The sequence below is a fragment of the Puma concolor genome, chromosome F2, assembly GCF_028749965.1.
Source record: "Puma concolor isolate L17-30 chromosome F2, mPumCon1.1.hap2, whole genome shotgun sequence".
Taxonomy (NCBI): Eukaryota; Metazoa; Chordata; class Mammalia; order Carnivora; family Felidae; genus Puma; species Puma concolor.
In genome coordinates this window covers 175,742-199,555 of record NC_141684.1, presented here as the reverse complement: position 1 = coordinate 199,555, position 23,814 = coordinate 175,742, and the positions used below count along the sequence as shown (strand labels likewise).

Here is a 23,814-nt window from a genome sequence, read left to right as displayed (position 1 = left end):
CACACACACACACACACACACACGACGGAATTTTATTCAGCTTCAAAAAAGAAGGAAATCTTGCCATTTGTGACAACGAGGATGAACCTAGAGGGCATTATGCTAAGTGAAATAAATCAGACACAGAGAGACAAATTCTGTATCATTTCCCTTATATTTGGAATCTAAAATAGTCAAACTCCTGGAAACAGAGATTAGAACGACGGTGGCCAGGGGCTGGGGAAAGGGAGAAATGGGGGAGGTGATGGTCAAAGGGTACAAACTTGCAGTTTTGCAAGGCAAATAATTTCTAGAGATCTGCTATATAGTGTAGTGTCTGTAATCAACAATATTGTATCGTATACTTAAAATTTGCTAAAAGATTAGCGGCTACGACGCCCTCAGCGTCAGCACAGATGCCCGGATCACGGAGGGCCGGGTCCTCCCGAGGTCCTAGAGCTGCCCGGAAGTTCTCTGGATCGCTTCCGAGGACCTGGCCCTGCTTCCGGCGTGGCAGGGGTCCCGCTCTCCGCCAGGCCGCTGTGTGCCGGATTGCGCGTTCAGGTGCGGGGAAGTCTCGGGGTTTTGGGGTGCGGGGAATGGGATCGCTCTTTCCGGGAGGGGACCGCGGACTGCGACGCGGCCCCTTGGCCGCCACATCCGGGGAGCTCTAGAGGCAGATGTGGTGCCGTTTGGGGCGGGGCCGGACAGCGCTTGACTCTTGGGCGGCCAGGGCCGCCCCGGCGAGCAGGGGGCACGTCTCCAATCGGGCCGTCTCCGTCAGCTCCTGCCCCAGGCCGGTGGGCCGAGAGGGTCAGCGTGGGGCAGCACGCCAGCCTCCGGGGAGCAGGGCCTGCGCGGCGCGGCGGCCGGGGCGAGTGGAAGGCAGTTCCTGATAGTGGCCAGGCAGTGGGGGACGACCCCTTGTCTGTCAGTGGATGATCTCTGACAGGCAGGGTGAGGGGAGGCCCGGCCTTCCGAGGAGAATGGGCACGATGAACCCCGTAGAGGGCTTTCCGTGCCCCCCGGGGCTTCCCCAGCGCTCCGCGGTGCCGCATCTCGCCCTGGGCCTGGTGGGAGCCTTGGGGGCAGGATCTGTGCCCGGCTGAGCTCTGTTCAAGCGCTTGGAGCTGCTGAGGTGGGCGGTGCTCCCTCGTCCTGTATAAGCAGGTGTGTGGCTCGGTCACCTGCGATGTGTCATGACATTATCCTGTCCCTTCAGGTAATGACACAGACCTTTCTCCAGGTACCTCAGCCCCTCCTGCCTGAGTGACTGTGTCTGGTTTCCTCTGTGCTGTGGAAACAGTGAGAAGTTTTGATAGACGGGCCTGGTTCTAGGCCCTGGCAGTTGTGTTTGAGCCCCGGTTTCCTTATAGACAAGGTGAGGATAGGAACTGGCTCTGGCAGAGCTGTTGTGAGAATTCAAAGTTGAATGATCTTACCGTGGGCAGTGGCAGCAGCCATGGCTGTGTGTCCCTGTGTTCTCTGGACTTTTCTTCTCCTTCATTCTTTTCCCCATTATGGATTTGGAGATCTTATGTGAGCTCTCTTGTTTTCTGGTTCTCTTCTCCTCCCCACTCCGTCTCCCTTCCCTGCCCACTCCTGGCTCTCCTCTTCGCGGGATTCGAGTGGACCCCTGTGCCACCTGCTCTCAGGGAACCTCCCGTAACATGGGCTGTCATCAGTGGTTCATGCCGTCGGCCTCTCCAAGGCAGAGACCATGTCAGTCCTCATTTGCTGGCCCTTCAAAGGACAGAGGAGTTACTGGGCTTCTCTTCCCCCTCCGCCCTTGGCAGTTGCAGCTGGGACCTTTCCTCTGGGCTGCCTGATCACGAGGGAGGAAACAGCGATGTCTGCCGTGGGGACTGCATCTCCGTACCTGCATTACCCTGGTGACAGTCACAGCAGCCGGGTGAGTTTCCTGGGGGCCCAGCTCCCCCCAGAAGTGGCAGCAATGCCCCGGCTCCTGGGGGACCTGGACAGGGGCACATTCAGAAAGTTGTTGAAGCTGGTGGTCAGCAGTCTGCAGGGAGAGGACTGTCGGGAGGCTGTGCAGCGCCTCAGGGCTGGCGCAGACCTGCCGGAGGAAAGGCTGGGCGCCCTCCTAGCCGGCACAAACACACTGCTCCGGCAGGCCCTCCGGCTGCCCCCAGCCAGCCTGAAGCCCGACGCCTTCAAAGACCAGCTCCGGGAGCTCTGCATCCCCCAGGACCTGGTCATGGACTTGTCCAGCGTGGTGTTTGGGAGCCAGCGGCTTCTCCTCAACTCTGTGGCCAGGCGGCAGGGGACCTGGCTGCCCCATGTTGCCAGCTTGTGGTGGAGGGTGGATGTGGCAATCTCCACCAGTGCCCTGGCCCGCTCCCTGCAGCCGAGTGTCCTAATGCAGCTGAAGCTTTCAGATGGGTCAGCATATCGCTTCGAGGTCCCCACAGCCAAGTTCCAGGAGCTGAGGTACGGCGTGGCCCTAGTCCTGAAGGAGATGGCGGACCTGGAGAAGAGGTGTGAGCTCAAACTGCAGGACTGACCCGTGCTTGCAGTCCCATTCCAGTCACTTGGGGGTGGCTGGCCCCGATAGGCATCTCCAAAGTGAAGCCTGTCCTTCCAGGAAGCATTTTTCAGTGAGATGTTTGAACGTAATGATGTCATTCTCTGTTTAATTAAGAAAGACAACTTTTTCTTCCCTTTGTACTGGAAATAAAGCAACTATAAAAAAACAAAACCAAACACGTTCCCCTGCGTGGGCACCAAACTGCCACCCCTCCCCTGGCTGTTGCTCGTGTTGCCGGGTGAGGGCACCTGCTGCTCTGGTGTGGCCACATGTGGTCCGGTTATCATCTGGGGTCCAGGCCAAGGCCTTTGTGCGGACACTGTGGTCACTCGGCCTGGCTTGATGTAGCATTTGAGCTCTCCGCTCATTTGCTTTTAGGAACCTTATGTCTTAGGGGGCGACAATTCATTCTCCTGCCTTAAATCTTTGACCTCGTGGAGCCAACATTCTAGTGCCGAGGGGGTGACATTGTAAAATGGGTAGTAAAAAATGACCAGTATCTTGTCAGAGAAGGGTGAGAGATGCAGAAATAGAGCAGGGTCCCTGTGAAGGGAGGCAGGGTTATGAAGAGCTGGGCTGTCATCTTAGATTGGGTCATGGTGTGGGCCTTCTTGAGGACATGGTCTAAGAGCAAAGATCTGAAGGAGGTAGGGGAATAGAGCAGTCTGAGGAATGGGGGCTCTGGGGAGGGGCAGGTGGCAGTGCATGACCGTGGAGCTGCGGCCGGGTGAGGGGCTGTGGAGGCCCCCGGGGCCTCAGTTCTGAGCAGAGTGGGTGGGATCTGACAATTGTTTTAATAACTTTTCTTTCCCAGTTTTTTTGAGAGAGAGCACACACGCACGCAGGGGAGGACACAAGGAGACAGAATCTCAAGCAGGCTCCATGTGAGGTCATGACCTGAGTGGAAATCAGAAATTGACGCTTAACCGGCTGAGCCACCCAGGCGCCCTTGACAGTTGTTGTAAAAGAATCTCACGGGGGGCGCCTGGGTGGCTCAGTCGGTTAAGCGGCCGACTTCGGCTCAGGTCATGATCTCGCGGTCCGTGAGGTCGAGCCCCGCGTCGGGCTCTGTGCTGACCGCTCAGGGCCTGGAGCCTGTTTCGGATTCTGTGTCTCCCTCTCTCTGACCCTCCTCCGTTCATGCTGTCTCTGTCTCAAAAATAAGTAAACGTTAAAAAAAAAATTAAAAAAATCACAGGGGGGCACTTTAAATCATACATACATACACACATACATACATACATACAATTAAATAAATAATCTCACTGGATGCTGTGTGGAGAGCAGAGCACAAGGGCAGGGGCGGGGAGCCTGGTGGAGAGGCTGTTGCCAGGGCTGAGTTGGTATCTGGAGAGGGAAACGGGGGCCTCTCCTGGGATCCTCTAGGTGGGTGTCTTGGGCAGCTCCGGTTGCCATAACAAAATATCATAGATTAAATGGCTTGAACAGCATAACTGTATTTCCTCCCAGTTCCAGAGGCCGGAAGTCAGGGGTCACAGGGTGAGGGGCTTCTGTCCCTAGTCTGCAGACAGCCTTTCCTCAGGAAGCGTGCGTGTATGAGAGAAGAGAGCTCTCTTCTCTTACTGAGGACACCAGTCCTGATGCATCAGGGCCCCACCCTTATGACTCCATTTACCCTTAACCCCCTCCCTAAAGGCACCATCTCCATCAACAGTCATACTGGGGGTCAAGGCTTCCACACGAACTTTGGCCGGGGGACACGATTCAGTCGTTAGCAGTGAGAGTGTGCAGGGCAGAGGGGAGCGGGATCTTTCCTGGGTGACTCTGTGGGAATGTTCAGGGCCCATGGCCACTTTGCACCTTCCAGCATAACCCCTCCCTGCCAGGTAGGGGAACTTGGGGTCCTGCTCTTTGCATAGACATTTGCTGTAGGGCCGTGTTCCCCCTGCAGTGTCCCTGCCTCCACGGTCTGCTTTCTGCTGGGCGACCAGGTCACAAGTCTCACGGAAAAACTTCCTCTGAAAACAGCTAATGATCTTGGGGTGCCCATCAGTCACCCTGATGCATCTGTGTTGGAACCCCTGCCCTTACCCAGCACCCCCTTCCTGCCCCCCTGCTCTGTGTCAGGCTCCGTCAAGATCAGCAGTGCTTGCTCACTGCCATTTACGGAACGCTCCCGCCATCTCCGTTGAGTCTTCTCCCTGAGACAGGGTCATGGCAAGTTAGGTGTGCGCCGAGGGCAGAGAGAGGAGGCGGCTGCACGGGAAGCTGACAACAAGGTGGGGTGGTGCTACACACTCAGAGTTAGGGTTTCAGAGGCCGAGCCCCCCAGGCAAGGCCCAGACCTGGCTAGACAGGGATGCACCCTGTGTGTCTCATCCAGCATCCGCTGCCATCTTTGGGCCCTGCTTCCCCAAGGATGCGAGCTGGACTGGGCCATCCAAACTGCCACCTGGCCCACCCTAGAAGCATGTGCTAAGTGCCAGGTGTGCCCAACCAGTGGAGGCTTTCTATGCTAGGTGTTTCTTTCATGACCATCAGACATGTTCAGGCAATATGTACTCATGAGACATTTGGAGAAACTCAAAAAAGAAAAAAAGAAAAAAATTTAAAAGTCCCTTTGCCCACAGAGAGCCATGGAAACTGTGTTCATCAGACTTCATACTTAGGCTGTGTGTCTGTGTTAGCTCTGTTCACTTAACCCCTCCTGAGTATGACAGTCGTGGCTAATGGCTGCAAAACCTGCCATTCCCCTCGGTGGATGTGCTGAATTTTACCTACACACACACACACCACAGGCTGGGTGGCTGAAACATTGATTTCCCATAGCTCTGGAGGCTGGGAGGCTGGGATCAGGAGGCCGATATGGCTGGGTTAGGGCCTTCTTCAGGGCTGCAGACTTCTCCCTGTGTCCTCACAAGGTTAAAGGGGTGAGGGAGCTCTCTTGGGTCTCTCTGTAAGGGCACTAATCCCATTCATGAGGCTCTGAACCCATCCCAATCACCTCCCATATGCCCCAAACCCTCATAGCATCACATTGGGCATTAGGGTTTCAATATATAGATTTTGGCCAGGGGGGTGGGGGTGGGAGGACACAGACCACAGCAGCTTTTGTATTCTTTTTTTCTTTTAAAAATCACAGTGGGGGTGCCTGGGTGGCTCAGTCAGTTAAGCGTTCGACTTCAGCTCCGGTCATGTCATGATCTTGCAGTCTGTGAGTTCAAGCCCTGCACAGGGCCCTGTGCTGACAGCTCGGAGCCTGCAGCCTGCTTCGGATTCTGTGTCTCCCTCTCTCTCTGCCCCTCCCCTGCTCACGCTCTCTCTCTCCTACAAAAATAAACATTCAGAAATTTTTTTTTTTTAAAAATCACAGTGACATTAGTGGTAAAACCATTTTATACTGAAACTGTTTAGAAGTGGGAACAGATGAGGCAGAACATTTTGAAGCCCTTGATATTACTGCCAAAGCACAGCCTCCTCAACCTTCACGGGCCAGTCCCTGGTGATGCACAAAGAAATTACAGGTGTAACCAACAGGTGCTGAGCAGTCTAGGTACAACTTTAACTCACAAGTGTGAAGTTCCCCCGCTTCACAGGTGATAACGCATAGAGGTTAGAGAGTTGCCCGATGTCAAACAGCTGGTGGGGGTGCTGTCCACCTTCCCTCCCCACCTGGATGGGGCTTCCCTGTGGCAGTGTCCCTGGTCTACTGACTGGGCAAGTGACTGGGAGGGGCAAGGAGGTTCAGCCGGGGGGGCTTCAAGAGGCTCTCCCTGCTGGCTCACGTGCCTTGAGTGGCTACTGGCCCCAGAAGGAGGACGCACATATAGGGCTGAAAGCCATGGAGATTCAGGGGCTTCTGCTGTGCAGGATTCTTGGAATTTGGTAGGTGCAACCAGGAATGGAGCCCTAGGATCTGAGCCAGGCTTTTATGCCCCAGCAGGAAGCTCCACGCTGTAGTGCCACCAAAGGGCCACGTGGCTGGGCCCCCATGGTCCTCAAAAATACACCTGAGCAGAGAGGAGGAGCACTTCCCAGGCCACCCTACTGTCGGCATCTATGAGAAACACGCACAGCGCCTTCCCAAGAGGCCCTCGCAGGGAGGACAGAGCTCTCACTTGGAGCCCACATCAAGCCTCTCAGCAGGTCTTGCAGGTAGAGGACACTTCCACTCACAGGCCGATGGAGGCTCAGAGTTACAGGAGTCAGATAGTGGGCAAGTGCCCAGATCTGCACGCCCTCGCTCTGCCTGTGGGTTGCAGGGACCACCCCCTACCCCATCCTTGTGCATCGGACCGACCGGGATTGCTTGGCAGTTTGGTGCATTGGTGTGTCCACTCTGAGAGTCAGCAGACTCTGGGAGGGCCCTCAGCCCCTTGCAGGCACAGCACCTGGTCACATGCAATCTGCTCCTGCTGGGCTCCAGACACGTGGGGGTGTAATGTTCTGCCCACTCACCAGCCGTTTACCAGGAGACAGTCTGTGCTTTTGGTCTCTCAGTCAGTAACAGTGGGGTCAGAGCATTGTTCTCCATCCATGGTGGGCTGGACAAGGCAGCCCTAACCACGCTGTCCCTCCCACAGCACCTGCAAGGTGGCCTCCCCTCCGTTTCTCACTGCTGCTCCGCGGAGCTGCTGCAGCAGGGGACGGCTGCAAGGGAATATTTCAGCTTTCCAGGTCACAAGGGTTGTCAGTTCTGCCAATGTTGCTTGCAAGCAGCCAGACGCTACGTAAATGAACGGGCACAATTACTTTCTTACTGGCACTGAAATTTTAATTTCATAAGTCACAAAATCATCTTGTTTTCAAGCATTTAAAAACCATTGTTAGTCTCTGGGGACATGCAAAACTAGGTGGCAGGTGGCTCTGCCATACCGCCCTCAACCCAGCCAGGCTGGGGTGGGTGGATCCTGTGTGCCCAAAGGACTCCCCTAGGCTACAGAGCAACGGTCTACTCTCATCTGTAGTCAGTCCTTACCACTCACAGGCCTTGAGGTCCACCTTTGTCTCCAGCCTGCACAAGGTCTTGTACAGAGAATGGACACTTGTACTTGGAAAAATTTCCCTTTTCCATTTTCTTGATCTTATTTAGATCTCTGTGAAAAGAGTTTTCAAAAATAATCTCTACACTCAACATGCATGGGGCTTGAATCACGACCCCGACATCAAGAGCTGCATGCTCCACTGACTGAGCCAGCCAGGTGTCCCTCTGTGGAAACTCTTGATGCTCGTGCATTTCCTCTTCTGACAGTGTCTAACATCCCAACCTCAAAGCTCCCCAAATGCAGCATTCATTCGTGCGACAAAAATTTCCTAGGTTCTGAGTGCACGCCACGCACACTGTGTAAACTCACCTGGGCTCTGCACCCCCCACACCTTTGTGAAGCTTCCAGGAAGCTTGGTGGTTCCAATCCAATGTCATGAATCAAAGCTTAGCCTGATTGAGTAAAAAGTAGTTTCAAGTCAAAATTATGGGCTTATTGCTTCAAAAAAAAAAAAAAAATCCAAGGTATTTTAATATCTACTCTGAAATAGAGTTCTGGGTATTCTTAAAAACGTTCACTGTTACATCTACTGAAGCCCATGTTGGAAAATACCTTTTAAAGTAGAACAGAATGCCCAAAACCTTGCACTATCCCACAGGTGGCCCTCCTCCACCCCCTCTGCCAAAGGGCCACCAGCTCACAGGACACGCACAGATGCTCTTCAAGGGCTCCAGGCATTTTAGGTGCTGAGGCAGCTTGATTTCACAAAGTCTTGCTGGGCAGGCCAGTGTCCCATGTCTCACGTGGATGCAGCTAAGGACTCCTCACCCTACACTTGTGCAGGGGAGGCTCTAGACTGGAATGTAAAGTCTAGAGTGGTTTCTATCGAATTCCTGGTTGTACTGGAACATTTATATGAACAAACCGCACTAAGAGTTGAGAGGAAAAGTAATTCCTCAAAGGTTGGAGGGCATGAAGATTTTACCCAAGTTAACAAGGCAAGACCAGCAAGTGTGAACTCGGCCCTTGAATACAAGAGTGGGCAGAGCCAGCCTGCACACAAAAGGGCCAGCTCTGTTCCAATAAACTTTATTTGGTCACACTGAAATGTGATTTCAACATACTTTTCAAACATCATAAAATAGTCATTTTTCCCATTTAAAAATGTAAAAACCCTTCTTAGCTTTTAGGCCTTTTAAGAGGTAAACTGAGGTACATTAAATTTTTGAAGAGTTTATATTTGAACAAACACTGCCTGGAGCCAGGCAGGACCACACTGAAACATCAGGAGTGCTGTGCTGGCAGGAGAAAAGGGAGAGGTGTTTATAGACGCAGGAGCAAAACTGGGAAACTGTGTGACTGGTTATGGCTTAAGCAGGTGCCTTATTTGGGGAAATCTAGTTGACTGTGATTAGGTGTTCTTAAATTTCATTTTCTCAGATAGGAGTGCATTTACAGGAACAGACTCTGGCTTAGCTTTTGATCTGCTTGTGTAGTTCCCAAGGCATGAGAGTCGCCCAGTCTAATGGCCTCGTACATATTTTCACAGGCTGCATAAACAGACAGCAAACTGCATTTTGCCCATACGCTATAATCTGTCAGCTCCTGATCTAGAACCGTATCAATCCAAAGAGAGAATCCAGGTGAAGAAGACTTAGGTTGAATCCTCTGGCCCTTTTCGGCTGGCCTGTGGTTGCTGTTAGAAGACAGAAAGCACCATGCTCAGGCTGGAATCCGGAAGAGTTCATGTAACTTTCCACCCCTCTGTCCCATCATTACCCAGAAGTGGCAGAGACAGGTTTCCTTTCTGGGAATGGCACATTCAGTGACCAAACTGCCTTCCTAAGGCACGTGGGCCCACGAAAAGTCCCTGGTCCTCTGGCAATGACCCTTTTGGACACACTTCTGGGTGCAGTAGGTACGGGTGGAGAGGCGGTTACAGCCACTGAAATGGGCACGATTTCATGGCGTCCTGACACGTGGGCTGGGAACACCACTTCCAAGGGGGCGGGTACAGGCCAGGGGGACAATCTTTACTCCTAGGACTAGCACTGTGGCCTAAGAACATATCACGCGTTGTGCCTGGCTGAGCAGCAGTGGGTGGCAACTGGGCTGACCTGCTGTGGGACCGAGATCCCTGTCCATGTATTAGAAACACAAACACACAGACTTGACCATCCTGAACTCTGCTGTTCCTAATGCCAGAAAGTTGGGGAATTCCCAATGCAAACAGAGGGATCAGCCAGCCTGATTTTCACCTAATACAAATCCAGAACCCGCTGTTGGGCCATACCACACATGGCCATTGAGGCTGTGTCTCAAGGACCTACCCACAGGCTTAACCATACCAGGTGATGGTGACCCAAATCAAGTGTTGCAATAAATCCTGGAGTGACTGACCTGTGTCCCTCTGGGTTACCTTTCTGTATGTGGGAGAAATGGGCCTCTCCATTGGGACAAGGGGGAGGGGTCCCTGGCCCAAATTTCACCCCTCCGATAACTGTCAATGACACCAAAGATCGGCAGGTCTCGAGTGAGTGGTCGTGGGTAGTAGCCAGTCTGAGACTTCTGGTCCCCTGGAACTTTTTCACAGTTGGCAGGGCCAGGACCCTGAGGGCGGGGCCACCATCAACACTGTTAGCCTCATTCTGCGGGTCAGCAGTCTGTCTCCACCTCCACCAGCATCCGGGAAAGGGCAATGGGCTCACATGCAGCTCGCAGACCCTCCTGGTTCTGGCAGTTTGTGTGGCAGGAGCGGTTCTGGGGAGTCTGGTAAGCAGCCTGGCCTCCGGGTAGCTCCGCTGGGCTCACATGAGCGGTTTCTGCAGTGCTGAGGCCAGGTCTGCCCTGGGTTCCGCTAGAGATGCTGGCTCGGGGTCTCAGTGTGGGAGCAGGGAGCTCTCCCACATTCAGTTCTTATGGTCACCCTGTAACGATGCTCAGATAAGCAGACGGACTCTGGATTTCACGGAGAACAGTGGCATCCAGAGTCACAGAGCAGGTCCCTGGGTGCAGGTGCTACTCCTGGAGTGCCTGCACTGATCCAAGCTCCTGTCTGAAGAGGCTGGTGCCAGGCCCTCTGGCTGTAGCCCCGGGTTGCTCTGATGGGGATGGAGTTGGAGGAAAAGGAGTCAGGTGAAGAAGGCAGCTTCCTCTGGGCTTCCACTAGCACAAGCTAACACATCCTTACTGCTGAAGCCAGTCTGAGGAACTGACTAAGGAACTGCTAAGGGAAGACGCTTTGGGCAACTTCTCAGCTACTTGTCTGGCAGGGCTCATGGGCCTTTTCCCATGACACTTCCTCATCCGCGGGATGTGGCGTCTTTCTTCTGTGAACTCGAAAGTCTACACATGTGTGCCCTGGCTTGAGGGACACAGACTTTGCTGCGCGGGATGAGGTCACACATTGCAGCAAAGATATATCCACTTTGTACGAATTTGGACGTTTTCTTTCTTAAGGGAGCAATTCTGAATCTATCCCCACATTCTAAATTCTTGTCAGTATAAATGATCCCATATAAAATACGTTAAGGTTAAGGCTGCAGGTTTATTCACATTTATACACATTTATAAAGACAGGTGGTCTATCCCATGTGAATTTTCTGATGCTGAGTAAGCCGTGAGCTCCGATTAAAAGCTTTGCCACATTCGTTACATTTGTAAGGTTTCTCTCCAGTGTGAATTCTCTGATGAATGATTAGATGTGAGCGCCACCTGAATATTTTCTCACATTCATTACATTTATGCAGTTTCTTTACAGTGCTGACTTTTCTACGGCTCACATGGGTAGAAGCTTCCAGGGTATTCCCATATTCATGATACCACTGGGCACGAGTGTGGATCCTCTGGTGCTCAATAAGATAGGAACTCCGGCTGAAGGCTTTCCCACACTCACTACATCCATACGGCTTCACTCCTGCATGAATTATCTGGTGTTGGAAAAGGGTTGAGTTTTGACTGAAGGCCTTCCCACATTCAGTACACTTATAGGGTCTCTCCCCAGTGTGGACCCTTTGATGTATTGTGAGCTGTGTGCTCATACTGAAAGCCTTTCCACATTCGACACACTCGTAGGGCTTCTCTCCCTTATGGATTCTCTGATGGTAAATGAGACTTGAACTCTGGCTGAAGGCTTTTCCACAGTCACTACACTCGTAGGGTTTCTCTCCAGTGTGAATTCTCTGGTGCTGAATTAGGTGTGAGCCCTGGACAAAGCCTTTCCCACACTCATCACACTTGAATGGTTTTTCTCCAGTGTGAGTTCGCTGGTGGCGAATAAGCCGTGAGCTACAACCAAAGGCTTTTGCACACTTGTTGCATTTATAAGGTTTCTCTCCAGTGTGGGTCAGCTGATGCTGACTAAGGCGAGACACCCACCTGAAGGCCTTCCCACACTCATCACACTTAAACGGTTTCTCTGTAGTGTGAATTCTCTGATGGGCAATGTGGCTGGGACTACCTGGGCTTCTTGGAAGTTGAGGCTTCTCCCCGGCATGCATCCGCTGGTGTTGAGCCAGGGTTGAGCTCTGGCTAAAGGCCTTCCCACACTCCTGGCACTGGTAGGGCCTCTCTCCAGTGTGGGTCCTCTGGTGTCTGACCAGCTGAGACTGTTGGCTGAAGGCCTTCCCACACTCCCGACAGCCATAGGGCCTCTCTCCCGTGTGGACCCTCTGGTGGTGGATGAGGCTGGAGCTCTGACCAAAGGCCTTTCCACACTCCTCACACCTGTAAGGCTTCTCTCCAGTATGAATTCTTTGATGCTGAATAAGTTTTGAGCTCAGACGAAAAGCTTTTCCACACTCAATGCATTTGAATGGCTTCTCTCCAGTGTGGATTCTCTGATGCTGATTAAGCTGCGAGCACAACCTGAAGACTTTCCCACATTCCTCACATTCATACGGCTTCTCTCCATGGCAGTTACTTCGAGGTTTCCCCTGCAAACAATCAGGTAATTTTTTTTTACACTCTGGACATCTGTTAGGTTTCTTCAGTGTATTAATTTCCTGATGCAGAGCAATGTCCGGAGTCGATCTGAAACTCCTGCCACACATATCACATCTTCGGGATGTCCCTTCTGCAGCACCTCCCTTACTTTTGTCAGGGTGACAACCCAGTACGCCAATGCCCTCCGGCTCGCCACGTCCCTGGGCACCCTCCTTGGCGAAGGTCTTCCTGGGAGCCACAGTGCCAGTGTTCAAGCAGTTTTTCTGGAGGAGGGAGCTTGGCTTACTCTCTGACCAGACCTCAGAATCAGAGGTGTCTCTAAAGCCAGAACTCTGAGGAAAACCTTGTGGGGAGCTTCTGACCATGGCCACACGGGGTTCCGATTTTAGAGCATCCACGTCCTCACAGGCCTGCTCACTTGCCATCCCAACTGCAGAATCTGAAATAAACAGGAAATAAAATGGTTCTTATCCCCTGTGCTCAGAGAAAGGACAAAGACCAGGGGCAGTGGCGGAGGCTGCATCAGGCAAGGATACACCCACATGGAAAAACACTACCAGAAGTCGGGCCTTGGACAGTTCTCAAGATTTAGCTTCGTTGACACTTTTACTTCATGCGTTCAACTACCGTGTGTTCCTGTGGGGGGGGGACACATCAGCAGAGGCTCGTCCCGTGGGGAACCGGTATGAGTGAAAATCCATAAGGAAGTTCTGGACTGGAGAGCCTGGCAAGTGTGGCAAGAGGCAGGTTGGGCTTGAGGTGCCAGAGGCTCCTGGATCCAGAGGTGTGGTGAGGGGAGTTAACGGACAGGTTCTGAGGAAGATGAGGCTGGACAGCTGCCGTGGGGCACGCCCTGGGCGAGCCTGAAGGGGGGTGGTACTGAGCAGGACCCCAGACCCGAATTTGGCTTCCTCCAGCTGCTGCTGAGCCACCTTCTCTGATACACACCTGACCATGTACGTCAGCCCCACAGCTTCCAGGAGGCCACACCCGGTGGCCTATACTGCCTTCTCATTCCCTTGGGGTTCTGGTCAGTCCACTCACCCCTGACTGGCCCCCACGAGACCTTCCTGACATCTGCCTTCCTTCTGGACTCTCCAAATAAGTGTCAGCCCCTCTCCTACTCGGCAGTCCCAGAGAGTACCCTTGCTAAACTCACACACCTCCTTGGTGTCTGTGATCACACCCAGGGTCATAACTAACATCACAACCAACTTCGTAACCAGTGCAATAACCGCTGTTATAACCAGTCCATTTCTACCCCACAGAAATATCCTCCAGGGGCCCAGTTCCAGGGTTCCTGGTGGCTCTTAATGTCAGTCCCCTCTCCAGCTCGGTGATCTGAAGTTCTCAGTCAGTCCTAGGGTGAGGAAGAGGCCATCACATACTGAGCATCTCCTGGGCATAAGGAACACTTAGTTCCTGGCCGTCCCTCAATTAGTCTTTGTGACAATCCAATGAGGTCAGCAGTGAGTCAGAGAAGGAGCTCGTGGTTCCCCAGTCACACAGCTAATTACAGAATCAGGAATGAACCCAATTCTGTTCCCCCAACACATGCCCCTTCAACCTCTCTGTGCCCTTATGACACAGGGCATCTCCTACCTGGCCTCTGGGGCACAATCACACAACCTTTCGACAGGGCAGGAGTGGCCATATGGTGCTGGCTCACTCAGTCCTCTGCCCAGGCCTCCCTCCACTCTGGAGATGAGAAAGTGGACACGCACTGCTCTCCTCTCCCTCCTGCTGGAAAACAAAGGCCCCCATGGATGCCAAGGAAGAGCACAGTGGAAACGTCCATAGTTGTGAGCCTAGAACCTCCCGCTGCACAGGAAGGAGAAAGATAATCCACCCAACTCCTCTCTGGAGTCTGCCTCCATCTGGCTTTCTGCAACCAAGTCTATGAGAAGCCTCCCTACGCACCAGGCTTCCCCTCAGGCTCAGCTAGCCACGTGGTCCCTCTCCTCTTTGGGCCCACGTCACACCTGTACCCAGCACGGCCCATTTTTACGTGACCCTACTTACTAGTGACACCTTCTCTGACAAAGACCCTCTCTTGACCAGCTCAGCCAGGCTCCTCTGAGCCTTTCTCGACCAGGCCTCATCCTTGGCCCGTAAGGACAAAAGACTAATGTCACTACTTACAGCTAAAGGTTTCCTCCCTAGGATGACCCTAGCCCTCCTTAAGGTGTGTGCCTGAGAAAACTCAAGGCTGTCAGAACGATCTGTTTATTCCAGCCACACCTGAGGGACAGGTTGTCTCCCAACTTCTGTGGGAGGGCAAGACCCAAATGCCACAAGCAGAGGTCAGCAAGCCCAGGTAGGTGTCAGAGGGTCCACTCCCTTCCGCTCTTGTAATCCATCACTTCCTGGCTCTAGCTGAACCCCACTCACCCCGTGCCTGCTCTGATCATGTCTGAACAAATGGAAGCCGAGTTCACTCACACTGGACTTTCTCCATTGCAATTTATTACTATGGATTAAGAAAAATCTACCCTCACCGTTTTAACTAGTGCCTCGCTGTGTGTATCTATGCATGACACTGCCCACGGGGCCCCTCGGGGACTCATAATTGAAGCCTAGAGTTCTCATCCTTCCCTAGAACTCGAAAGCCCTTCTCTGTAAGCTCTGAACAACCTGTGAGAGGATACAAGCACATGTTAAAAAACAGAGCCTCCTTCTGGAAGTGGTTTTCCCTCAGACAACAGATGTTGTCCCTGCAGGCTGACAGGCACTAAGGTCTCTTGTGCTGGGGACAAAGGTAGCTGTGGTGGTGGGTTAGGGGTGTGGCTCTGCAACCTGCTGCCGCTCTGGGCCATTCCTTCAGTTACCTGCTGCACTAGCCAGGCACAGATAACATCTCTGGGTACTTACATTTTTCTGACACGCTCCACATGTTTTTATCCGTGAGGCCGAACTCTTGTCCTATGTCTCAGGCTTGTGACAAGTCTACATTTATTGTGGGGAGGTTTTCTTTGCTGCTGCCTCATCACCATAAAGACCATTTGCTGCGTACAAACCCATGGAACTACCCAATTCTGCCAGCTCCAGCTAGCTTTTCCACCATGGTACCCTCTTTGAAATCTTTCCTCCACCTTGGAAATACTTCGTAGGAGCTGGGTTTTAACTGGGCTAGCCTACAGCTTTACCTCCTTCCCAGGAAGGATCAAAAAGGGGTCTAAGCAGGAAGGCAAGGCCAAGGAGGCTGGGGGCTGGGGTCAATGTTCCCAACACTCCTGCCCATACACTCATACCTCAGGACACGAACCTGCTGATGCCTCGATTTTGGCCGTGTGGCTTCCAGAATTGTGAGACAATTAACCTCTGTGGTTTTAAGCCTCAAGTCTGTGGTGCTTTGGTACAGCAGCCCTAGGACCCAACACAGCCCTGAAGCCTGATGTGAGAGGCTGGGGTCACCCAGGAGCCCAAGCAGTTCTGGAGGAGCTGCTGGCAGGTGGGAGGCAACTGTCTCAGGATGACTGATGTTTGCCTGAGAGGCTGCTCAGAGCCAAGCTTAGTGCTTCCCTTGGAAGTTCCTTTGCACTTTGCTTAACAAGAACATCAGTAAAATTGGAAATTGAACCTATGCCTGAAAAGCAAACTCTGTTTTTGCTATAACACGTAAGAGTCTTATGTCCCTGCTTTTCTGTAGTTCAGTCTCTCCCAATACAACCCCACGACCAGGCGATAGTTCTGTCAACGGGCCCACCTGTGGCCCCGTGGTGCCCCCAGGCAGCCCGGCATGCCCTCTTGGCTGGTCCCTGCGGTCTGCCTTCAGCTTCCCACCCTCAACCCTTGCTGGGCATGGGTTCCCCGAACATCTCCTCACTCCTTTACCTGGAAACCTCTTTGCCACAGGCCTAAGCCTCACCTGTAAGGGAGGTCCTTGCCACCTCTCTCCCCTCGACTCCCTTCAGGTCAAGTACCCATGGCTCCTGCCCCTGCTCCAACCGGGAGATCAGCTCAGGCTTGAAGACCAGGAATCCTGCTGTGGGGATGGCAGAGAAGCGGACCATGTCAGCATGGCTGAGGGTACATCCCAGGGCCCAATGCTCTTGGTTTCCAGGAATTAAGAGGCAGGGGGCTGTTGGAGCACAAGCAGAGCTTCCAAAGGGAACATCCAGGGGGAGAGGGTCTGGACACAGTGGCCCTCTCTGTCCAGCTCCTCAAGTTGGACAATGAGAGATACCTGGACTCCCAGCCCATCCCCATCCACACCAGGGCCAGGATCCTCAGGGGATCTATCACCAAAGAATCTGCAAGGAACAGGCCAGGTCTAGCTTTAGGAGAAAGCAGCCAGGCACTGCCAGTACCTCCCTCAGCAGAGATGGCCTGTCCCTCAGTTCAGAGGGCAGGAACATTCCAGGAGATAGGAGTGGCCAAGAAGCAAGACAGAAACAACAAAAGTAAGCCAACAAATGAATGGATTTTAATTCGGAGGGTGCTAAGCCCTGTGGTCAGGGTTTCCCTCCCCCAGGTTTCCGGCTGTGGGGGTGGGGAAGGGCAAGCAGAGAGACCCTGCAGGATAAAGGCCTCAGGTGCATATAGGACTCCATGCTCAGCAGGAAACGTGCTCTCTCGAAGAACATGTGGAATGTACAAAGAAAACAACTCTAGGCCAACTGTGAAGGGAGTCATGTCCACAGGACAATACAACACTGTGCCCCAACCCAAAATATAATTGGATGTGAAGGTTATGACAACACGGAGCTCAAAGCTATTAGGTACTTGGGGCGCCTGGATGGCTCAGTCGGTTAAGCATCTCCCTTCGGCTCAGGTCATCATCTCGCGGTTCATGGGTTCGAGCCCCACATCGGGCTCTGAGCTGACAGCTCAGAGCCTGGACCCTGCTTCGGATTCTGTGTTTCTTTCTCTCTCTCTCTCTCTGCCCCTCCCCCCCCCCACCACACACACACACCACACACACACACTCTCAAAAATAAACATTAAAAAACTAAAAACAAACAACTACTTGAAAACTAATGAATTACTAAGTAGCAGCTCTATTTACTACAAAACTCATGGGATGAAGCTGAAGCAGTATTTGCAAATAAAATTTTACATTTTTAAATACATTTATTATAGAAATGAGCATAGTAAAACGCAAATGAGATAAACGTTAAACTCAAGAAGTTGGGAACAAAACAGCACAGCAAACTCAAATAAATAAAAAGGAAGAAAATAATAAAGGTGGGGTGGGATTCAATGAAATAGAGAACAAAGGCAACAACACTATCCCCCACCCCCAGAGAAAGATCAGCCAAACCAAAACCTGGTTCTCTGAAAAAATGAATACGACAGCTCTTGTGGCAAAACTGAGGTCAACACAGTGAAAAAATAAAATAAATAAGGAAAACAACTACACACACAATGCAGACTAAAAATAAAAGAGTATTATGAACAAACAGATGCTAAAAAACTTGGAAATCTAAACGAACACATCAGTTTACAGGAAAACTAAAAATGACAAAATCAGCACAAAAGGAAACTTGCAAACTTGACAGATATTATTCACTAAAAAACAAAACCAGGGGCGCCTGGGTGGCTGAGTTGGTTGGGCATCTGACTATGGCTCAGGTCATGATCTCACGGTTTGTGAGTTTGAGCCCCGCGTCGGGCTCTGTGCTGACAGCTCAGAGCTTGGAGCCTTCTTCACATTCTGTGTCTCCCTCTTTCTCTGCCCCTTCCCTATCTCTCAAAAATCAATAAACATTAAAAAAAGAAACAAACAAACAAAAACAAAACTAAAAGCAAAAAACACTAGCGCAAGACCTTCCTTTCCCAAGGGCCCAAGGCCCAGACAGTTTTACCGGTGAGTTTTACCAAACACTGTAATTCCACCTACATAAATTCTTCCAGAAATTAAAGACAGCAAAATGTGCCCAGTTCATCTTATGAAACTCATATGCCAAGGGCCATTTGCCAAAAATATAGAAAAACAATTCACAAAAAGAAAACATATAGGGGCACCTGGATGGCTCAGTTAAGCAAATGACTTCAGCTCAGGTCATCATCTCACAGTTCATGAGTTCAAGCCCTGCGTCGGGCTCTGTGTTGACAGCTCAGAGCCTGGAGCCTGCTTCGGATTGTGTCTTCCTCTCTGCCTCTCCCCCGCTCACACTCTCTTTCTCTCTTCCTCAAAAAAAATTTTTTTAAACCTTTTTTAAATTAAAACACAAAAACAAACAAACAAAAAACAAAAAAAACCCCAGGGGTGCCTGGGTGGCTGAGTCCGTTAAACATCCAACCTCAGGTCAGATCATGATCTCACAGTCTGTGGGTTCAAGCCCTACATTGGGCTCTGTGCTGACAGCTTGAAGCCTGCTTCAGATTCTGTGTCTCTCTCTCTCTCTCTCTTTCCCTCACCCACTCATGCTCTGTCTCTCTGTCTCTCTCTCTCTCAAAAAATAAACATTAAAAAAAAACCAAAACAACAAAAAACAATAAAAAGAAACATATTAAAAGTCAATTTTGCTCATGAACAGGGAAGCAAAAATCTGAAACATAATACTGCCTAGCTGAATCCAAAATAGTACTGAAATTTATATGTAAAATATAATTTAAGTAGAGTTTACTCCAGAAATACAAAACACGTTAATAAGATTTACTAGACTAATAAGGTGAAAAAATCATACAAACACTTCAATTGATGCAGAAAAAGAATTTGTTTACGATTATGATTAGCCAACTTCTGATGTTAATTAAATGTATTCCTTTTTTTAAAAAAAAAAAGGGGGGGTCTTTTTATTTAGTTATTTTTTAATTTATTTATTATCTTTTTTTTTAATTTTTTTTTTTTTTTGGGACAGAGAGAGACAGAGCATGAACGGGGGAGGGGCAGAGAGAGAGGGAGACACAGAATCGGAAACAGGCTCCAGGCTCCGAGCCATCAGCCCAGAGCCTGACGCGGGGCTCGAACTCACGGACCGCGAGATCGTGACCTGGCTGAAGTCGGACGCTTAACCGACCGCGCCACCCAGGCGCCCCTTTTTTAATTTATTTTTTAAGTAATCTCCACACCCAAGGTGGGCTGGAACTCACAGTCCCAAGATGAAGGAGATGCACGCTCCACAGACCAAGCCAGGTGCCCCTAGAAATCTTCCTTTTAGATTTTTTTCTATGTTTATTTATTTTTGAGAGAGAACACAAGCGGGGGAGGGGCAGAGAGAGAGACCAAGAATCCAAAGCACAAAGTTTGACATGGGGCTCAAACCCACGAACCGTTGAGATCATGACCTGAGCTGAAGTTGCACGTTCAACCGACTGAGCCCCCCAGGTGCCCTGAAGTATTCCCTTTAACACAGGAACAAAGGGCGCCTGGGTGGTTCATCTGGTTGAGAGACCAACTCTTGATTTGGGCTCAGGTCATGATCCCAGGGCTGTGGGCTCGAGCCCCAAGTAGGGCTCCTTGTTGAGTATGGAGCCTGCCTAAAGTTCTCTCCCTCTCTCTCTCTCTCACTCTACCCTTCTTCCCGACTTGCACACGTTTGCTTTCTCTCAAATAAAAAAAATTAAATAAGGAACAAAACAGGCATATCCACAGAAGTCCTGTCTGACACACCACTGTGGCTCTGGGCACAGCTAAAGGCCAGGACACTGGGGGCACCAAGGGGGAAACCACCACTGGTTCAGCTGCAGGTGACTCCTCCTAGAATACAGCACCAGAGCAGCAGGAAGTTCAACAAAGTTACCAAATGCAAGCATTTCTGTAGAGCAGCTATACTCCGTTAAAAATATAGCAACATAAAAAAAGATACATTCACAAAGCAACCAAAAATAAAGCATCTAGAAGGGACCAGACCACTCTGGAGAAAATCTAATAAATTTCTAGAATTCTTTTTTTTTTTTTAACGTTTATTTATTTTTGAGACAGAGAGACAGAGCATGAACAGGGGAGGGGCAGAGAGAGAGGGAGACACAGAATCTGAAATGGGCTCCAGGCTCTGAGCTGTCAGCACAGAGCCCGACGCCGGGCTCGAACTCACGGACCGTGAGATCATGACCTGAGCCGAAGTCGGACGTTTAACCGACCGAGCCACCCAGGTGCCCCTAAATTTCTAGAATTCTAATAAATTACAGAGAATAAATGGAGACACATTCCATGGTCTTGGGTGGGAACAGTTAATGAGGAAAAGATCAGTTCTTCTCTTGTTAATTCTAGAAATTCAAAGCACTCCCAATAAAAATTCCAGTTCCAAGTATTGAATAACTCACTTACTATAAACTTATATGAAAGAATTACCTTATTACCCACGAGTAGATAAGCGAAGTTTTATGAAAGAATAAAAAGGGGAAGTTGTCTTACCAGGTTTTAAGACACACTACAAGGCCAGCTCAGAAACACAGTTACACACATGAAAAAAGGTGGCTCCACAAATCAACGGAAGACAATGGGCTGCTTAGGCGGTGATACCAGGAAATGGCTCAGTGTATAAACAAAAATAAAGCAAGACTCCTACCTAACTCCAGACACAAACGTGGTGTCAAGATCTAAATAAGAAAGATAAAGTTCACAGGCGAACATACAAATTGTCTCTATGACCTTGGAGAGGAAAGAACTTTTAAATAAAATTTCAAAGATACAACCCATAAGGCAAAAACTAATGGATTTGAGTCATTAAAATCTGACCTCACAAAGTTAACAAACACAGGGACACCCGATTCAGTTAAGTACCTGACTTTGGCTCAGGTCATGATCTCATGGTTCGTGAGTTTCAGCCCCACGTGGGGCTCTGTTCTGACAGCTCAGAGCCTGGAGCCTGCTTCAGATTCTGTCTCCCTCTCTCTTTGCCCCTCCCCTGCTTGCATTCTCTCGCTTTCTCAAAAATAAGCATCAAATTTTTTTTTTTTTTTTTAAAGTTAACAAACACAAGAGAACGGGAAAAGTTATTTACAACGCACAAAACTCACCACAACACCTCCCAGGGTCAGCTCTTGACCCACAAAGACCCACGGCCCCCATAACCACAGCCCTGACAAGGGCCTGGCTAGGTGGGTGCTGACCAATGATGCAGGGGGAGGGGTCCCAAGATGCAGCCTCACCTAGTCCAGCCACACTGCTGTGGTTCTCCAGCATTACTTCCTTGTAGAGGGCCCTCTGGCCAGGGTCCAGACACTGCCACTCCTCCCTCGAGAAGTGCACGGCCACATCACCGAACGTCACAGCCTCCTGAAAAAACATACACCAGCACCCCAGGGAAACCTGGGTGCCAGCCCCATCCTGGCTCCACCTCATGGTGTGTCTCAGCCACATGTACCACAGGGCTGGGCAAGACAGTCACCAAGCCCCTTTGGCTCTAAAATCAAGGGGAGTGGCAGTATGAAGGAGGGGGAAGGAGCCAGACCTACAAACCTCCCCCCACAAGAGCCTCAGATGGGCCCCAGTCTGGGCAGAGGATAGGCTTGCCTGAGCTTGGGAATGGCCACAAGGGGCCAATGGAGGGTCTAGGCCAAGGCCCAGTGGGCAGGGTGGGTTCTCAGAAGAAAAGGTAGGGGCCCTCACAGAGCAAGTGAGGGAACGGAGGCAGTCACACTCCTACCATGAGGCTCGGTGGGTGGGCATCCATGTGTCCTGGATGAGACCTGTTGGCAGTTATGAAAGGATCAGAGGTCAGGGTACTGGAGGACCCCCTAGCCCTGACTTCCTGGCTAACTGAGAGGGTACTGTGTTCTCCAATCCTTTACCTTTAACCCCAGATGTTCATTAGCAAGGACATAGGGTGGAACCAACATAACCACAGCACTTAAGTATCTTCCCCCACTCCCCACCAAAGCTTCATCTTTCAGAGTGTGTGGTGTGTGGGAATCACTCCAGACACAGAACGGGTGGTTGCCACACGTGGTAAGTGCTAGACTAAGCAATGGGGATGTAGCAGCGCACAACGCTTGAGAACTTTCCCATCATGAAGCACAGTCTAAAGGGTTAACGACACAAACACAACATCACAACCATGACCATGCCCCAGTGCAAGAAAACTCTGAAAGCATTTAAACTAGGAAACTCTGGTTTAATGATGAGTCACTTCCCAGGGGAGCTAACTAGGCCAAGAGGATGGAGGTAGGGAGGGCGCTAAAGGCAGCAGGGAAGGCATGTGCAAAGGAACTGAAGCAAAATAGAATGGGCAGAATGAGTCCATGGAGCTGTTCACAAGCAGCAAGGGGAAGTGGTGGTGTGACTGGAGGATGACGCCAGAACAGTGGATTACCGTAGGAAAAGGAACGGGTTCAAAATCCCCGCCATCCCTCCCCCCCCCCCCCCCCCCCCGCCCCAGCAATCTACATAAACTTGGCTCCAATCCCAGGCATTCCCCTAGGCAGTCTGAATGAGAAGTGGGCTTCCTATGGGAGCTTCTGGCTCAGAAAGTGGCGTGTGGGCGGAAGCTCCAGGCCGTGGGCATAGTGAAGCTGACCCAGGCAGTAGTGAGCACTGTCGGGTGGGCCCCCACCTGCGACGGGCCAAGAGTGAATCTGGAAGCGCTGGATCCCAGGTTCCCAGTAGAAACGAACAGGCCCTGAGAAGGGAAACACCCCACCCTACCCTAGGCACAGCCCTTTTTTTTTACCACTGTCCCACGGGCAGTAAATGAGGGGAAAAGGCGACTTGAGAAGCTGTAGTTATGCAGAAAGGAGAATCAGGGATCCCCTCTCGAGCAGGCCTACACCTGGTGGGAGGCCGCGGGTGGATCCCGCGCCGGGCCTGCAGGACTCGCCCAAATGCCTCCTGCCTCCGCGGGCCAAGGCGGCCGCAGTTCGACCACCTCCCACGCCAGGCGCCCATGGCCTCCCCAAGCCGCTCGCGACATCCGCGCTTCCCAGCGGGGAGGCAGGGGATCGCCGGGCCCGCAGTGCCGGAAGCGGGAGGACGCGGGGGTCGGCCGGTTGCCGCTCTGTCCGAGGGCGATGAGCACGTAACGTGCCCCAACCCGAGTCCGCGCCGGACGCGCCCACTCACCCTCCCCGTGGGCCGCCCGAGCCTCGAAACGCGGGACAAAACCGGAAACGGGCCTCGGGCTCACGCTCCCTCTTCTTCTCACAGACTTCCGGGCGTTCTGGGCGGCTCGGAGGCTCGGCCGTCTCGATGGTTCCCAGCCGCCCCGCCCCGGCGCTGGGGAAGGGGCGGGGCTGGGGTCAAGGGAGGGGCGGGGCTGGGGTCAAGGGAGGGGTGGGCCCGCGGAAGGTGGCCGACGTGCAGGCCAAAGGGCGGAGGGGGTCCTGGCGAAGCGGGTGAAGAGCCTGAGGTGGCCCGGGCCCGGCCCCGCCTACCTCTTATCACCTCGGGGACGCTGGACCCCGCATCAGATCTGTGCCCGGGCTTTTCTACAGAAGGCAGCTCCCGCTGGGCACGGTCCAGGCACCGGGCAACGGAGACGCCCCGACCACGGGCGAAGTGGGCACGGGGGA

General features: G+C 51.8%; 2 protein-coding genes across 10 annotated transcripts; one reads left to right on the top strand and one right to left on the bottom strand.

Moving 5' to 3' along the window:
- Positions 1-407: 407 nt before the first annotated feature.
- Positions 408-2,703, top strand: COMMD5 (COMM domain containing 5). Its single transcript, XM_025922797.2, has 2 exons — positions 408-543; positions 1,776-2,703. Exon 2 carries the CDS (start codon positions 1,829-1,831, stop codon positions 2,501-2,503), a length of 675 nt encoding a protein of 224 aa, XP_025778582.2. The 5' UTR covers positions 408-543; positions 1,776-1,828; the 3' UTR covers positions 2,504-2,703.
- A 5,843-nt stretch (positions 2,704-8,546) lies between these two features.
- ZNF7 (zinc finger protein 7) lies at positions 8,547-23,814 on the bottom strand. 9 transcript variants are annotated; one of them, XR_015246937.1, is made up of 5 exons: positions 21,954-21,970; positions 21,457-21,616; positions 16,286-16,402; positions 9,874-12,856; positions 8,547-9,169 (listed from the first exon to the last, which is right to left on the bottom strand). XR_015246937.1 is itself a non-coding variant. In XM_086695823.1 (5 exons), exons 2-5 carry the CDS (start codon positions 21,978-21,980, stop codon positions 11,058-11,060), a joined length of 2,103 nt encoding a protein of 700 aa, XP_086551949.1. In that variant the 5' UTR covers positions 21,981-21,996; positions 23,677-23,814; the 3' UTR covers positions 8,547-11,057. The 9 variants fall into 9 exon arrangements, 8 of the variants coding, with proteins under 8 accessions (XP_086551949.1, XP_086551951.1, XP_086551948.1 ...); XM_086695823.1 differs by adding an exon at positions 23,677-23,814 and having other exon boundaries at positions 8,547-12,856; positions 21,954-21,996; XM_086695825.1 differs by adding an exon at positions 23,677-23,814 and having other exon boundaries at positions 8,547-12,856; positions 21,457-21,583; positions 21,954-21,996.